The sequence below is a fragment of the Sturnira hondurensis genome, unplaced genomic scaffold, assembly GCF_014824575.4.
Source record: "Sturnira hondurensis isolate 20B ecotype Veracruz unplaced genomic scaffold, ASM1482457v3 Scaffold0004136, whole genome shotgun sequence".
In the NCBI taxonomy this organism is placed as follows: Eukaryota; Metazoa; Chordata; class Mammalia; order Chiroptera; family Phyllostomidae; genus Sturnira; species Sturnira hondurensis.
In genome coordinates, this window is record NW_028076767.1 from 27,624,974 (window position 1) to 27,642,173 (window position 17,200).

General features: G+C 55.8%; 1 protein-coding gene and 1 long non-coding RNA gene across 7 annotated transcripts in view; one reads left to right on the top strand and one right to left on the bottom strand.

The window, feature by feature from the left end:
* Positions 1-1,446: 1,446 nt before the first annotated feature.
* LOC118985511 (uncharacterized) lies at positions 1,447-7,238 on the bottom strand. Its single transcript, XR_005066136.1, has 2 exons — positions 7,162-7,238; positions 1,447-2,115 (listed from the first exon to the last, which is right to left on the bottom strand). It is a non-coding gene; the product is annotated as an uncharacterized LOC118985511 (long non-coding RNA).
* HNF4A (hepatocyte nuclear factor 4 alpha) overlaps positions 5,712-17,200 on the top strand; it is a 31,657-nt gene continuing 20,168 nt past the window's right edge. For 3 of the 6 annotated variants that reach the window (XM_037044118.1, XM_037044120.1, XM_037044123.1), the window contains exons 1-2: positions 11,619-11,881; positions 15,930-16,104. In XM_037044118.1, coding sequence (XP_036900013.1) covers positions 11,767-11,881; positions 15,930-16,104 — 290 coding nt within the window. In that variant the 5' untranslated portion in view covers positions 11,619-11,766. Of the gene's footprint in view, positions 5,800-11,617; positions 11,882-15,929; positions 16,105-16,316; positions 17,160-17,200 lie in introns of those variants that run through there. The other 3 variants (XM_037044122.1, XM_037044121.1, XM_037044124.1) reach the window with 3 other exon arrangements.

Genomic DNA, 17,200 nt, shown 5'->3' on the forward strand with positions numbered 1-17,200 from the left:
ATGTGGGCGTGGCTGGATGTGGTGGAGAGGAAAAGATGGTGATGAACTGAGGTGCTCTAGGAGGTGGCAAGAACTGGATTTCTGGTGAGTTGGAGGGATAGGAGGAAGGACACAAAGATAGTGACTTCAGGATCTGGGCTGGAATAACTGAGATGCAGGTGGGAAGATAGAATATGACAATTAAAGGAGGTATTATTAATATTCTATTTTAAAGATGGAGAAAGGAAAGGGCATTGTCCTACTTTACAAAGCTAGTTGTGGACTTCGATTTAGGTGTGTCTAACTCTCCCGGACCCACACATTAATTATTATAGTAATGATATCATGAACTATTAAGATATACAAACACCCCTGAATGCAGATGAAGGATCCCATACGGAACCCCCACAAAGCCTGGGGTTGGGGCTATAAATTTCATAGATGGTGCAACTGCAGCGCGGTAATGGCCTTGGGGAAACAAGTTTTAAAATCTTGTCTTCTGGTTGGTGCAGTGGCCAGGTGCTGATGTGTGACTGGAGGGAAATTGGCTTGTCCCTAACTAAGTGATTTGGGTTGAGCTGTCATTCACTGATTTTGGAGAGATGTAGTCCGTCTCGGCCTGTGATTGGTGGGATTGTAATGCAACCCTCGCGGTGATTGGTGAAGCCCGTGTGGTTATTTAAAGGTTTCTGAGAGCCGGTTCCGGTGTTGGCCACTAGGAGGAGCCCAAGACGCTTAGAGCGCGGAGCCCCGGCGTCTCTGGACTGCTTGCTTCCTGCCGGATGCCCTCACGCTTTCCGCGGCGCCCGAGGGTATCCACTGGACAGGTGGCCACGCTTCTCTGCACAGCCCCAGCGGTCCCTTCCTCTGGCTCTCATCCCCGCAAAAGGTATTTGCTGACCGAGAGGTGGGACCGCGTGCAGTTCGCGAAGCTTTGTGCAGGCTCAGAACCAAATTACAAAAAGTGTGGATTCTTGACAAGTGAGACCCAGCAGCCCCCTCCTGCTGCCGCCCCTTCTGCCTGCCTCCGAGCCCTTCTCTTAAGAGTAACAGCCTCCACAGTGCCCTTTGAGATCCTCAAAGGACTTTCATAAAGTAGCATCTCACTGGAGCTTAGAACTGTCCCACAAGGATAAAGGCCACTAGCCCGAGATCACCCTATGCAGGGATGCTCCCTACTGTCCCCAAGGCGCTACAACATCCGGTATTTGAAATTCTCCTTTAAAAAGTTTAATTGCTTGCTTACTGTATGTTTCCACCATACCTCCTCACCACAGTTGTGTGAGCAAGGGAATGGGATGGCCAGATCCAATATAGAACACCCAGTTACACTTGAACTTGAGGATCAACAATGAAAGTGTTTAAAGTATAGGTGTGCTCCATGCATTATTTGCTACATACGTATACTAAAATAATTATTCATCATTTATTTGAAGTTCAAATTTAATGAGGCATCCTGTATTTTCCCTTGCTGAAACACCCACAACAGTGCACATGGAAGGTGCTGAATAAATGTCGAATGATTGGATGGACAAATTCCTCACTCACTCGTTTATTTACCCAGCCCATTATATTAAGTGCCAGCTGGGTACTGAGAATATAAGGCTGAAGCAGGAGAAGGCAGATAAATAACCAGTAACCACCACCGAATTAAACTTCGGTGATGTAAAGTGCTGGGGACTGTGGGAGCTCAGAGGAGGAGCCCGGACCCTGCCCAAGCCAGCAGGGCCGCACAGAGGAGAGGACGAAGATTGGACTTAGAGGAGGAGGATTTGAGAAAGGTGGTGTGACGACTGCTCTGGGCAGACGGCCTGGCATGTGCAAAGGCCAGAGACAAGGCCAGGCTGCGGGATTCTGAAAGCTGTGAGTGGCTGGGGCTGGTGGGCAGAGGTGCAGTTTGAGGGGGCTCAGAAAGACATGAGGGGACTCACGTTCACTGAGCATCAGTAGTTACTGGTCAGCACGGTTGTGGCTGTGCCCACTGTGTAGAGGAGGAAACTGAAGCTCACAGAGGTGAAATGCCTGGCCTAGGTTTACAGTCTCAGTGGGGAAAGCCTGGCTTCCAGCTCAGGTCTGGCAGACTCCGAAGCCTGCAATCTTCTGGAAAAGCCTCTGAGTTAAGGCTTGTCACCCCAACTGGAGAAGGAGAAAACTAGGGCTCAGAAAGGTCACAGGGCTCCCCCTGTGAGTGCGGCTCTGTCCAGGTTAACAGGAGGACACAGGCAGTGTGGGGGGTATGGTTTATTTCACACCCTCTCCAGAGAGACATCAGAAGGCCCAGGGCAGGACCCAGGAGTCCAGGCCACTGTCTCCTATCCCTGTTTGGGTTGGGTCTCTAGGACCCCCTCAGTGACCCCTGTGGCTAATTCCTTGCTTGGGTCCTGGGCGGGCCTGCAGTTTCCATGGAGACCACTTCCCACCATCCCTGAAATCTCATTGTGACCAGTATTAAGAGATTAACTCTGCCCAGCAGCCCTTGCAGGGTCTTGGGTGCCAGGGCCGCAGTGGGAGCTGCATGGAAGAAGAAGAGGCTGCCCGCTGTGCGGGGCCTCCTAGCACCAGGAGGAAGATGTCAGACTGGGGCCAGGGCTTCCCCTGGGACCCGCCAGGTATGGTCCCGACTCCACGTCCATCTGGAGAGGAGGACGTGGCGGTGGGAGACAGACAGGACCAAGGGAAGGAGTCTAGATTTGGGAGGCGTGAGAAACCTTGTACCTCCAAGCCCCCACCCTGGGAAGGCCCAGTGTCTTGATGGGCTTGCCCCATTCTGATCAAGGCAGGATTCAGATTTTCTCAACAAGGCAAGGGGAGCCTCATAGAGTCCTTTAAGGGTGCTCCAAAGCTATCTAAAGACCAGCTACCTAATATTCTTCATTTTTACTTTGAGGAAACTGAGGCAGAGAGCAGGAAAGCGCCTTGTCCAGGGTGAGTGAGTCAGGACGCAGAAGCAGGTCAAGAACCCAAAGGGAGCCCTGAGGTGGCCTGAGCAGAAAACGTTTACTTAAACTGTCCCTTCTGCCTTGAATTCCAAACCCTCCTCCCTGACTTCCAGGAATGGGGTCCCCTCTAGTCTTCTTTTCCCAGGGCCTGTCCCATCAGTCACATTTCAGTTCCCTTCCCACATCCCCTCCCCTGCCCTCTCCTGCCCCCAGCACAACCCTGAGGCTGGCAGAGACTTCCTCCCGGGCTCTGACCCGCAGGCCCTGACTGTCCCATCTAGTGACCTTACCCTCACTGGGTTACCACCTGGAAGACTTTAAACACGTTTCTTTCCTGCTTTCTCCCCTCAGCAACTTTGGTGTTTGGACACCAAACAGGTGTCCAAGACAGGCCCTGACAGCCCACCCCCACCCCCACCCCACCTCCTGCCCGGCCTGCACTGGAGAGATTTAGGCCGGGCTCCAACGCTTTCGGCCAGGTTTCCTGGAAGGCCACATTGGAGCGGGGGGGACAAACATGCCCCTGGGGCCAGGGAGAGAGAGCTCCAACACCAGTGACTCAGCAGTCCGAGCCTCAGTTTCCTCACCTGTGAAGGGCACCCTTCCTTCCTCAGAGCTTGCTCGTAACTGCTATGAAAAAAAGCTGTGAAAAGGGCAAGCAAGGTACAGAAGAGTGTGAGGGTGGGGGATGACAATATGTGATCTTATACGCCCCCTGGTCTGGATAAAGAAAACTTGGGAAACACATAAGAAAGCATGAGCAGCAGTTACTTATGGGGAGGAGGGTAGTGGGCTGGTGGTCAGGACACAGAGGTGGAAGCGAGACCCGTCACAGGACACCTTTGCTTTTCGATTTTATTTTTGAAGCATGTGAATGTAGTATCGATTCAAAAAATAAATTTAAAAAATCTAACAAATCAGGTAAACTGTCAAATCATCATCATCACACACACCCCCCCACAAGAGGACAGGTGTGCAGCCAAGAATGAGATGCACTAGAACTTGGTCCAAGGAGTGGAGAAAGCCTGGCTCCCAGCCTGAATCCTTGGGCCCTGTATTTTAAGTCAGTCTCATTCTGCCAGTAGCAAAAGAATGGTCGCTGGTACCGAGGATCAGGAGCTGCCTACTGGCCAACCGCAGGGCCAAGCCCCGTCTGAATATCCTCTCGTCGAACTGGCATTCTGGCTCTATGAGGAAGCTGTCATCATTCCCACTTTACAGATGGGCAAACTGAGACCCACTGAAGTTGCAAGTACTGAGCTGTAGAACTCAGATGCACCTCCGGGCCTTTCCCACTCTGAATTGCAAGCCCTCCCTCAGTGGGTCTCAGTCTTGGCTGCACGTCAGAATCACCTGGAAACTCTAAAAAATACTAATACCCCGCACCCACCTCCACCCCAAGATTTTAGCACTGGTCTGTGATGGCACTTGGGCATCAGTGTTTTTAAAAGACCCCAGCAATTCCTCTTCACTATCAGGGTTGAATCCTTGCTTTATGCTAGATAGTTTTTCAAATGGGAAACCGAGGCCAGGGAGGGGAATGGCTTTGCCCAAGGTCACACAGAGCAGGAAACAGAGCTGGGGCAGGGCTGACATGGAACCTTTATGAAAATAAGTAAAAGACACCTCTCTCTGGGCAGGCAAATCCCCGTGGGCAGTTGGCTTGGTAAGTGGAACAGGGCTGGACTTCCACCTCCGCTTGCCAGAGAAGCCCTGTACAGTGAGCAACCTACACAACTGTATGCAGTGATCTCAGCCTGACTCTTGGGGGTCCCCCGCACTTCACTTCAGAGACCTCCCGGCAATCCCTGGAGACCTTCAGAACAAGGGTGCAGGGAGACCCAGGGTAGTTTCTGGGATGCAGGCTTCTCCTTCACCCCAGAACAGGGCCTGGGCCAGGCCGGAGCGCCCCCTCATCCTTCAGGCCCTGCAGGGATTGGGCAGACCCCATCTACCTGGAAAGGTCACTTCTGCAGATAAAGTTAAGACCGTAACCAGGGGGGAGAAACACAAACAGGACAGCAATGGCCTCAGCCCCGAAGTCACAAGCCACCAGGCAGGAGACAGCCTGTGGGGAGGCCCCGCCCACACTAACCCAAGTCCTTCCAGCTTCCTTCCTGATCCCTTTCCGACCATATTCTCTTCCCTGCCTCTTGAGTCATGGTCAGCACCTCCCACAATGTCCTGCTCTCTGGCTACACCATTTTCTCCACTTCTGGACATTTCTCTGCTTAGGATGCCACCCTCTCTGGGAGTCGATCCCTCCCCACTCCAGCCCAGAGATGTGTCTTCCTTCCCCTGCCTTCCAGCCCTCACAGTCCATGCATAAAGCTCGCCTGTGCTTTGGGATGGGGCTTATTTTATCCTCATACTGACCAGCTTTCGTTGAGCACTCACTGTGTGCCCTGGAAGGGCAGGGTAGTCTCGGGGTTGGGAGCACAGAGTCTGGAGCCAGACTGCTTGGGTTGGAGTCCCAGATCTTTCTTATAAACTGGGTGAACTTGGGCCTATGGCTCAACCTCTCTGTGCCTCAGGTCTGGGCGACAGAAACACTGCCCATCTCAGAGGGGTTGTGAGGATGCACGAGTTAACGCACAGAAAGCTCCCCAAGCCGCTTTAGAAACATCGGCGTGGTAATCATTGGGCGGATCGACGTCCATTTCGTGCTCGCGACAACCCAGTGAATCAGGGGTTGTCACTCCCAATTTAAAGGTGAGGCAACTGAGGTGCAGAGAGGTCGAGAGAGTCAGGGTAGGGCTCTGCCTCCTTCTCTGTGGCCTGAGGCCTGCAGAGAGAGGACATGGCTAAATGGGTTATAACTTGGAGCCCCTGGTTTACAGCTCCTGGCTGCTCCTTGAGGATCCGCAGGACACAAAGCCAGGTGAGTTCCCCTGACGCAGGCCTTCCGGTCATCTCAGGCACCACTCCGATCCGAGCTGGCCCCGGGAGGGAGGGGGAGTGGTGGAGGAGGGCACTGAAGCACCATCTTGTTCAGGGTATAATACACAGGGTACATCGCTGAGCCCCAGAACCAGCTCCTGTCTCCCCTATGCTAGCTGGAGACCCAGGACCCCTGGAATGGCCTTCTGTCCTTGCACAGGTCCCTTCCTCCCTCCGGCCTCCATCTCCCCACCTCTGGACTTGCAATTGTCTGGTGCTCACCACCCGTAGCTAGCTCAAGCTTTTCCACGAATTATTAAGGGACAGCACACCCAAGAGGCAGATGCCAGGTGAAGCGGGGCCTGTGCACACCTGCCTTGGCTCTGGGAAGCCTCTGAACCCACTTTGAAGGGCCCCAGGCCGCCTCTTCCGAGGGGCTCTCCTGGCTCTGCCACTGCAGGATTTTCGAATCCTGACTCAAAAGCTGCCGCCTCGCATCCCTGTTTGGAAAGCTTCCCCGAAGCTGCCTTTATCTCTCTTTGGTAACAGAGCAAATTTGCTCAGGACCCAGAACAGGGGGAACTAGCAAACTGTTGACTCTTAGGCAAAACCTCCCCTCCGGAGGGCAAGCGGAGGATGTGCACAGGGAGGCCAGCGGCCTCTTGCGTAACCCGGGCGGCCTCCTGCCCACCCCGGCCTTTTCGGGGTTAGGGGTGAGGCAAACCGCAAACTCATGCCCAGTTAATTTTTTAAGGCAAAATCAACAGGCCCAGCAATGATTAGCAGGCAGGTAAGTTCGTCTTAATTGTGCTGAGGACAGGGAGGAAGGAGGCTCCGGGGGGCCCGAGGATGGGACTCAGTTATCAGTTAACCACATGAATATTGTTTCCTTCCCAATGCACTGGCCTTCAGCCCCAAGCTCCCTCATCTTCCTCTCTGGAAGCACTTCCATGGCAATCCTGTGGCCCTCAGTCCATGGGAGGACAAACACACCACCATCCCAGGTCTGTGGGAGGCGGTGCCAGGGCCCTGGAGGGCTGCAGTGGATAAAAGGGGTCCTCGGAGAGCTGGTGGTCTTCGTCTTAAGGCACATCTCCCCCACTACCACTGTGTGGCCTTGAGCATGTCCTTCCCACCCCGTGGGGCTTAGTGAGGGGCCCCGGGTCTGTGGGTCAACCTACAGCCAGCTGCCACACTCCTGGGGCTCTGTGTCTCCATCCACCAAATGTGGGGGTTGGCTGAGACACCCCTTCCAGTCTCCAAGTTCTGTGAGGCCTGTACTCTAGGGTGAGGAGGGTGGCAGGGGCAGAGTTTTAGGAGTCAAAGAGGTAGAAAGGATGCCCAGAACAGGGAGGGTGCCTACCTGGTATCTGCTGTCAGTACCTGGGAGAGTCAGATCCCAGCTCTAGAAGGAGGGTCGTCCTCTCAGGTGGGGGCAGGCGTCCTGTGGGCAGGACGGGGCTGCAGGGATGGCCCGATGGGCCCACTTGGGCCAGGACCTCTTCCCCCCAGACCTTGGGAGCTGTCAGAGGAAGCAGCCCCGGGCCTGCTGGCTGCCTGGACTGGAGTTTGGTCAGTGGTTGGGGACCTATATTGTGGGAAACTTAGGACTTTGTCCACAAACTGGAATTTGAAATTTCAAAGGGGTGAAGCTGAAGGGCCCTACCCCGGAGTGGAGATGGCTTGGTTTCTTTCCCCCACGACTTTTGTTCTTTGCCTTGATAAGTCCTGACTCCCGCACCGGGTGCTCCCCAGTGGCAGGTGGGGGAGGTGAGCACCCAGGGGAAGTGAAGGCCCCAGGCAGCCCAGAATAGCTGGGGTCTGGAGGATGCCCCCGAACCAGCAAGTGCGGGGGGCAGGACCCTTTGCTTCTCAGGTTCCCAAGCTCCAGGGCGGTAACGGGAGGGTGGCTCCGCCAGCCCAGTGCTCCAGAATTCTGAGGGGAGTTTTGTGGGAGTCCAGGAGGGAGGCAGCCTGCAGCAGGTGAAGCCCTCAGCTCTGGAGTCAGGCTCCAGTTCGAATCACAGCCCTTCCCCCTTTGATCCCTATGGCCTTAGGCAAGTCACTTCACCTCCCGGAGTCTCAGTTTTGTCATCAGGAAAGCCGAGCAGATAAGCAGAGATTTTAGCTCTGGGCCTAGCACAGCCGGGGCTGCAGGCGCCCCTGGCCCACACCTGGCCACCCAGGGCAGTGCTGAAAGAAAGCCACCCCCTCTCTTCCTAGAGGCCTCCTGTTTCTCCCCCTGCTACATGAAGGAGCTGGACCTCGAGGGGAGCACTGAGGTCCTCCGTTGGCCCCTGGGGAGCTGGGTCCGACAGCCCGAGGGGGCGGGGCAGAGGTAAGGAAGGGAGGCTGGGGAGCCTTTGGGGTCTTGCTCCCCTGCAAAGGTCATCAGTCTGGCTCAGATACATTCTTATGAACGTTAAAAAAAGGACCCTGAGTTGGTGGCATCAAGGCCACGGTTTGTTCACGGCTGGGCATGCCACCTCCGGAACTCTCCGTGCAGGGGCCCGGCTCCCACAGGCCGTGTGGCCAGCGGGTCGGGAGTCAACCACTGATGACGGCAATTGCTGCTTTTGCATAGGACGCCCATACTTGTCACTGTCGTCCAACTGACACCGAGGAGAAGGTTTCAACTCATTTGAAGCCAAAACTAAGGCTGAGAGAGGTGGAGCAGAGTTTGGGGAAGCTGGCAGTGCCTGGATTTTGACCCGGGTCTTTCTGATTTCACGGTCTGTGGCTCATCCCCTCAGGGAGTGGGGTTTGAGCGGGTGGGGTGGGGTGGGGCTGAGAACCTTATAATAGCATCTCATTTAATTGTCACAATGCACCGTGCTAGGCACATTTTACGGAAGAAGAAAGCCAGCTTTCAAACTAACAACTTGCCTGAGACGGCGGAGCCCATCATCCTTACAGGTGGGGGGCTGTTTATATGAGAAGCGTGAGGATGTTGTTCAGGGACAGCTAAGGGCGGGACAAATCTTGTACATAATAGGTTATGTAGGTCACATAGTCCATGAGTGCGTAGATTTACTTCGGGGGTAGGTTGCGGTGGATGAGGGACGATTAGGTTTCTGGGATGTGCTTCAGACAGCGGTCAGACATGTTGTGCATTTGGCGTAGACTGTGTGTCACGGTTTGTATACTTAGCAGCTTGTCTACCCGTGTGGGCCGTCCGCCGGGTAGTTCTTGTGTGTAAGGGGTGGAGTGTGGCGTGGCTCACCCTAGCCGATCAGAGACCTCATTGAATTCGATCTAAGATACCATCTATAGAGGTGGAGAGATTGTTATTTCTGTGACCGATTAAACTCGGGCACTTTGGGAAGCGTGGGACTCGGCTCTCAGAGTCGGCGAGATGCCGCGCGTGGAGACCATGCATTGCTGGGCTGTGACAGGAGCAGCTGCATGTGGCCTGTCATGGGTGCCAGAGAGGTGGCCAGACCCGGAGTCAGTCCTTGGAGGCACCGCCCATTCCCCTGCAGCTGCCCCACCTTCCCCTGCCCATTCACCCCTTAGCCGGGTCTCCAGCCCTGCTCAGACTGGCCCTGAGGCCACTGGGGTCGGATCAGACATCCCGAGTGGGACGGGAGGAGCCCGCCATTGGGTGAGGTTTTCTAGTCCCGGCCCTTATGGAGCCTCAAAGTGTGTGTTGCGGGGAGACCGCCCTCGCCCTCCCTGGGGACGTCGTCCTGACCTAGGAACAAAGGGCCAGGATCCGCTCCCCGGCTCACCGATGGGGAAATTGAGACCCTGAGAGGGGCGTGACTTAAACAAACTCTGCCCGGAACCGCGGCAGAGTGGATTCCAACCCCGGGTCTCCTACTGACAAATGTCGCCTCTTTCTCCTCCTGAACCATTGCTCCCCTTCACTCCCCACCCAGGGTTATCTCAGCTCTGGGCGGGAGATGGAACCCGGAGGACAGAGCTATGGGGGCAAAGAAGAAGCTTCTAGTAATTGAAAGAACACGATGGCCCCGCACACCCCTCAAACACACACCGCCTCTCCCGCTGACTCGCCTGCTCGCTAATTCACCCACCCATTTATGCATTGACTCATTAATTCACTGTCACTAATCAGCCCACTCATCAACTCACTCCTCCCCACATTCATTTGCCCTGTCTGTAATTCACTCACCCTTCAGTTCACCTGCTCGTGAATTCGCCCACCCACTCACTCATTAGTTCACTCCTTCACTAATTCACCCCCTCCTTCACCCATTAATTGGCCCTGTCTCTAACTCACTCATTCTTTCATTCACCCACTCATTCAGTCACTCTGTCACTTATTCACCTTCTCTCCCTAATTGGCTCTCTCACACATTTACCCACTCTTTTTTTTTTAATCCTCACCGGAGGATATGTTTATTGATTTCAGAGAGAGCAGAAGGGTGTGTGAGAGAGCGAGGGAGAGAAACAGGGAGAGAGACAGGCCGCAGTCGGTCTCTCCCATGTGCCTCCAGACCAGGGATCGAACCCTCCACCCTCTGGTGTACAAGACAACGATGCAGCTGAGCTCCCCCGGCCAGGTCCAGTTCACCCACTCTTGCTCACGGTGTTACCAAATCCCGCCACCTTGGTCAGGAGAACAGGCTCCCCGGCCACCAAGCCTGAGTCCTTCTACCTCTGACCATTGGGCCCCACCCTCCACCTTGCAACCTTGCCCCCTCAGCTGGGCTGGGCGCTCTCGAAAGTGTTGGTAAAGAGGGTGATGAGGACTGGAGGTATGAGGGGAAATGGGTGGCCCACGAGCTCAAGGCTGGCAGGACCAGCAAAGTGAAAACGCAGGACCCCATGTTCAGAAACTATTAAGAATTTCAGCAACAGCAGAGTATGGAACCAAACCCAGGACCCAGGTGTGGGCTCTGCACAGCTGTTCGGGTGGCATTCCTGTGCCGCCCGCTCTGAAGGGAGGGGTGGGTAGAGAGGAACAGGACGGGGGAGAGGGAAGGACGCTTGCTGGGCACCACTTGGTGCTTTACTGATGCCGCCTCACTTAGCACCGAAACCACCCTGAGGCTGATTGAGCTTCAGTTCCCTCCTCTGTAAAGTGCACACAGAGGAGAATCATTTACCCAAAGTCACGATTAGTAGGTGGCAGGCGCCTGAGTGCAAATCCAGGTCTGTGGGGCTGCGGGTCCTTGTCTCTGTCTGTCTGGGGGGCAGGAGGGAACAGGAGGATGTGACAGGGAATGAGAGATGGAGTCTGTCTGGTCCGGAGCAGCTGTGGGGACTTGTGGTGGTCATAGCGGGGTCACAGGGAGCAGGGCAGTGGAACTGAAGGCGAGTCTGGCCCTACCAAACATCCAATTCATTCTGCTCCCAAAGCGGGTGGGAAGCTGGGAGGGAGCTCCGAGGGCGAGGATCCAGAAGATTGGTATCCGGAGCTTGGGATTTAGGTCTGTGATTCATGAACTAGGAGGCAGCTTTATCTCTGTAAGAGCACTGAGGGTAGCAGTCAGTGAATCGGGAAGGCATTGAGTTCGGGCGCCTCCGTGGTGGCCGTCAGTGTCCCAGCATATCGGTTAGACTGCCTGACTTGGAGTGACGATGACTTGGAGGGTGGCTGAGTCAGGGGTCACATGAGTGCTCATGAGCCGGCCTCTCCATCTTGCGGAATCAATAACTGAATATTGGTGAGTTCAGGCCCCACCAGTTGTAACGGCACCCGGGTGTCTGCCAGAAACCAACAAACAGCCAAATCCCTGCGGCCCCGCCCAGACTGTCCACCAGTGGGGGAGCCGATTAACCATTAACCCCCACCCCTCCCTGGCAGAGCCTCCGCCCCTTCCCAGACGCCAGGCCAAGACTCCTGGGAGATCCTCCCAGAGGACAGTCGGAAAGGCAGGCAGGCAGAGAGTGCCCCTGGGAGGGGACAGTGGGGAGGGTGAAGGGCGGGGGCCAGTTCGGCCAGGAGCCTCCAAGGTGGGCATCCTGGGCAGGGCAAGTGACTGAGGTGTGGAGGGGGAGGATGCGCCTCTCCAAAACCCTTGTCGACATGGACATGGCCGACTACAGCGCTGCGCTGGACCCCGCCTACACCACCCTGGAGTTCGAGAACGTGCAGGTGTTGACGATGGGCAATGGTAGGTGGGGGCAGGCGTGCCCAGGTCAAGGAGCGGGTCTGCGGCCCTCGGCGTCGGGTTGGGAGGAGAAGGACAGACGGCGGCCAGGTTAGTACGACAGGCAGCACAGGTGTTGCCAGGTGAAGGGAATATGCCCAGGTAGGGTGACCAGAGGCATTCCAAGGCAGGGGAGGCCTGCATGGGCAGATCCCCAGCAAAAGGAGGCCCCAGGAACCCCTGCCAGGCCCTTCCAGTCCCTGGTACCTCAAAGCCATCCCTGCTCAGCATGTCACTGGGAGCGGGGCTGCGGTGGTGAGCTCCCTGTTGACATTGGCTCTAGGACTTGAGCCCAACACGGCCCCTTCCTGAATTTCTTGGGCCTGGGTCCAGGGCGATGGACAGGTATGTGCAGTCCCTGGAGACAGCGGATGGAGGTACAGCCAGGCTTTAGGGTGTCTTTGGGACTTTCCTGGGGCAAATGCCCCACTTAGACAAAACGCTGGTCTCAGGGAAGTTTTGCTAAATGTGTGTCTGCACGCATGTGTTGTGTGATTGTGGCCGCCTCCTGGTGCGGTGTGCACGCCTGGGTTTCCCTGTGCACGGGTGGTGCCCTGGGTTGGCAGCCACGTGCCTGTGGGAACCACTTGCATATTTGTGTTCATTTGTCTGTGTGCACCTGTTCTGTGTCCATTTTCACTTGTGTTTGTTCATCGAGTGGGTCTGTGTGGGTTGGTGTCTCTAGAGGTGCCTGCGTTTCGCTTGCTGAGGCATGTAAGTGGCAGTGCAGGTATATACTTGTGTCTGTGGGTGTTTGCACACACGTACTATGGGTGTGGGTTTGCTGGTGTGCCTCGCATTTCCCGGGCACATGCGCTCTGCAGGGGCATTCGAGCCACCCTCTGCGTGTGCCTGCTGGTGTGCGTGTGCACTCCCCGTCCTGGGAGGCCTTTCCTGGCGGGCACGATGTACGACGTGATGTGCAGGGTTTGGACGTCGCCGTCCGCCCAACGAGATTCTCATCAGGATCGCGTGTGTTTGTCTTCGAGCAGATTCATTGCTTGTATGTGTCTCCCAGGTTTATGCATCTGCTCCGACACCATCGAGAGCCCTGAAGGCGGGGAGGTGGTTCTCCTCCCAAGGAGGTGGGGGAAGGAAAGAGGCTTGGAAGCCAGGAAGTTTCCGGAGAGGAAGGTCCCTAACTGGTGGCAGGCCAGCCCCAGGGGAGAAGTGGGTGGCAGCTGTGTGAGGTGAGCCGGCCACTGGCTTCAGCCAAGGCCTCTAAGGCATGTGGTCCGTGTGGCTCAGCCACAAAGAGGGGACTGCCCTGCCTGCAGCCAGTGGGCACTGTCCGTGGTCAATCTCACTGGCTGCTCACCTTCCCCTGCCACCAACTCTCTGTGTGACCTTGGGTATGTCACCTCCCCTGTCCTGGCTTCTTCTTCAGGATGGGTTTAATCACCCCATACCTGCTTGCCGGCTGGCTTTTAGGAGTCTGCGAGTGTCACATGAGGAAACTGAGGGAAAAACATGCAGGAAACGGTAAACAAGGAGCTGCTGCACTAGGCAGGGTGCCGTGTGACCCCACAGGGACAGTGTGTGCTGTCACATGCCTGGCCACCACCCAGCCCCAGGCTGCTCCCTGGGGCTGGCGCCATCTACCACCAACCCAACCCCCACCCCCCCACCCCACCCCCGCCAGAGCTTGTGCCTCCAGCTCCGGGGCATCCTGTGCTCCCGACAACGTGGAGGCCAACCCCCCAGACTGGGTGTCCTGAAGACGGGCAGCTTCCTGCTCCGGAGCCAGAAGGACTGGGGCTCCAGTTCTGGCATAAACCCTTTCTTGTTGGAACCTCAGTTTCCTCATCTGTAAAATGCAAATAAATAATAGCACCTGCCCTCCCCCGCCCCCTAGAAGATGAAATAAGGTGCCTGAGAGTTTAGCGCTGGTAACTGGTCCTGGCCCCACATGCGTCGTCTCGGGAACTCTGAACATCCGTAGAGGGGTTTACACGTTCGTTACTGGAGTTTGAGATGGTCAGAGAGTTGAGGTTACGTTTGGCGTAGGTGCTGGGCTGCTAGCTCAAAGGCCCAAGGACAGCTCTCCACCTGGCCCCCACCTCCAATTCAGAGTCAGCAGCAGCAGGGGGTCGTTGCTTCCGAGGCCCAGTAGACACCCCAACAATGGTTGGTGGTCACGGCCAGAGTCGTCCGGGTCACCTGAGCCGTACGTCTGGCTCCTGTATTAGCAGCAGTGTGATGAGCCTGGGCAAGCCACCTGCCCTCTCTGAGCCTCGTGTTCTCACCTGGAGAAGGGGACCCATCGGCTGATCCCAGGGGTGAAGTATACACTTGGCAGCACCCAGCCCATGCTGCCCAGTGTGTAGTCATCCCTTCCCCCAGCCTCAAGCTGAATGGCCACAAACTGTGGGGTCAGCTCTTCCTGGGGGTTTGGGGAGGCAAGGCTGAGGGAGAAAGGGCACAAGCGTGGCTTAACAATTATCCCCATCTCCGGGAATAATTCACCAAGTGGAGGGGGCCGCACTCCTGGGCACCTCCGAGAGTCTAGGAGAAGTTCAGCCAGGCAACAGCAGAATGAAATGCAGCGCCGTCCACATGGTCATGGAGGCTGGAACTCTCCTGCTCTCAGTNTCAAGCTGAATGGCCACAAACTGTGGGGTCAGCTCTTCCTGGGGGTTTGGGGAGGCAAGGCTGAGGGAGAAAGGGCACAAGCGTGGCTTAACAATTATCCCCATCTCCGGGAATAATTCACCAAGTGGAGGGGGCCGCACTCCTGGGCACCTTCGAGAGTCTAGGAGAAGTTCAGCCAGGCAACGGCAGAATGAAATGCAGCGCCGTCCACATGGTCATGGAGGCTGGAACTCTCCTGCTCTCAGTTTTATTCTGCAGAACAGTTTTTATTTCACAAATGCTGGTGTAGTGCTTAGGATGGGACAAACACGTCACTGAATCACCGTAGCAGCCCTAGGGCACTTCTCTCCTCGAAGTTAATTAATTCAGCCAAGGTCACACGGGCTGGAAAGTGGGCAAGCTGGGGCTCGAACTTGGCAGAAGGGCTCCAGATTTTGTGCTCTTAACACAGCACATATGCCCCTCTCCAGTTCTTAGCTGGATGTTCCCTAGGAATTCAAGGCCAGATACAGGACTCCTGTGAGGACACACGTGTTATGACTTTGTGTGGTGTGCACATGCATGCATTTTGGGGGGGGAGATGGGACATAGTATATATCATCTTCTCCAAGAGGTCTATTCCTGGTGGAAGATTTGCTTATAAGAAGAGAGTTTGGCTACTGAAATTAAAAAGAAAATTAAAGGCCATTGGACCAGTAGAACTACCTTCTTTACATTAAGAGGAACCTAGGCCCAGGGGAAATTGAAAAATTGAAGCAAGGGGGAAAAACTTGCCGAAGGTCACAGGCCAGTTAGCGGTAGCATCAGCACTAGCACCCAGAGCCCACAGCACCCAATCCAAGGTCTTTGCCACCTGCCTCTGATAGCCCTCCTGACATTTACATACATGCTGCAGCCATTGCCCTCAATGCATGCCTCATTTCCCAGGAGAGTTGGCAAGGCCCCTGGGCACTAAGCTGGGACCACCAGCCCTCATTACTCAGGAGAAGGGAGGGGCAGGACCTGTTTCTGGGCAGATGCTGGGGGGTATTTGTCCCTCCCACAGCCCCTCTGCCCAGTCCGTCAGGGCCCATAAGGGTTGGATGCATCCTAGGGGGTAGCCAGTTTTTCATTACTTCCCAGAGAAAGCTGGGCTAGCTGTCCCCACCATGCCTCACAAACAACTCTGTGAGGTCACTGTCACAAACAGCCCTAAGTTATTGATGCCAGACAAGTTCCAAAAGGCCAAGGGGCCTGCCCAAGGTCACCAAGAAAGTGGGGGCAGTGTGGCCTTCTCACTGAGGCTGAACCCCTGGGAAGAGCCCCACAGCACTCACATTGGTTTGTAAGTCTAAGCCACCGGAAGAACAGGGCCTCTGAGAGGTGACTCTGTCCCCTGCCACCCCCACCCGAGCCCTCACTCTTCGTTCTTCTCGGGCAGATACATCTCCCTCAGAAGGTGCCAACCTCAATGCGGCGAACAGCCTGGGTGTCAGCGCCTTGTGTGCCATCTGCGGGGACCGGGCCACAGGCAAGCACTACGGTGCCTCCAGCTGTGATGGCTGCAAGGGCTTCTTCCGGAGGAGCGTGAGAAAGAACCACATGTACTCCTGCAGGTGCGGAGCCCTTCTCGGGGGCCTGGTTTCTCCGGCGGGGAAGTGAGCACCCTTGAGCCAGTGTTCCCCAGGATCTGACTTCTCCCTCATTAGGTCCCAGGGGTGTCTGTCCTCCAAGGCCTATTCCTCCGGTTTCTTAGGCCTTGTGGATTCAGGTGGGAACCTCACTCACTAATCGGAAAGCTGTGGGCTGCCCGTTAATGAGTGTGTAACATGCGGGCGCCACACCAAGTCCTACATGTTCGCTCGTTGTTGTTCCCGTTTAGCCAGTAAGGATCCACGAGGTTTAGGATCAAGCTGCCTCTGAGGATGGGCCCGTCCCCGACACTGGTGCTTTTCCTGGGGCGAATAGGAGATCGGCCCCAGGCCTTTCCATCTACCCCAAGGATTCCTAAAGCCTTAGAGAGCCCTCCTTTAAAAGATCTGCCATTCGGGGCGATGACAATAATAAAGTCATAGCCACTGGTTATGAGCATGGTTATAAGCTCCATCCACATATCTTCCCCTGCCAACGCCCCTCTGAGGTGGTTCCTATTACTATTTCCATTTTGCAGAGGAGGAAGCTGTGGCTTGGAGAGGGTTTGGCATGTGCCTGTGGTCGCCCAGCTTGAATCAGTAGCAGAGTCCAGGCTGAGGCTCAGGGCTCTACCCATTACCACTGTGGGGCACTGTCTTTGCTCATATGCCCCTCCAGAGAGTGGCTTGTGTGCACCAAGTGTTGACCCCGAGCTGTTACCAGGATGCTGCTCCGGCTCTGGGCTTTTAGAGGATGGGGTGGAAACAGGGGTGCTTTGATACCCAGGGGCAGGGGCTAGGGTTCCCCGCTTGGCCCTACCACCAGGCTGAGCAATCCAGGTCTATGTGTTGCAGCTCTGAGCCTCAGTTTCCCCACATTAAATAGGACAGGGCTGGATGCCATGGAGCCTTTCTCATGGTTAACAGAACTCCTGGGGGGAAGGATTGGGACAAAGAGACTGGGGGTCCCCCACATGGCCAGAGGTCTTGTTCCAGCCTGGGGGTGGGAGGGCTGTCCCTTCTGCATCCAACCATCCGAACCACCCCCCCCCCCCCCCCCCCCCCCCCCCCCCCCCCCGCG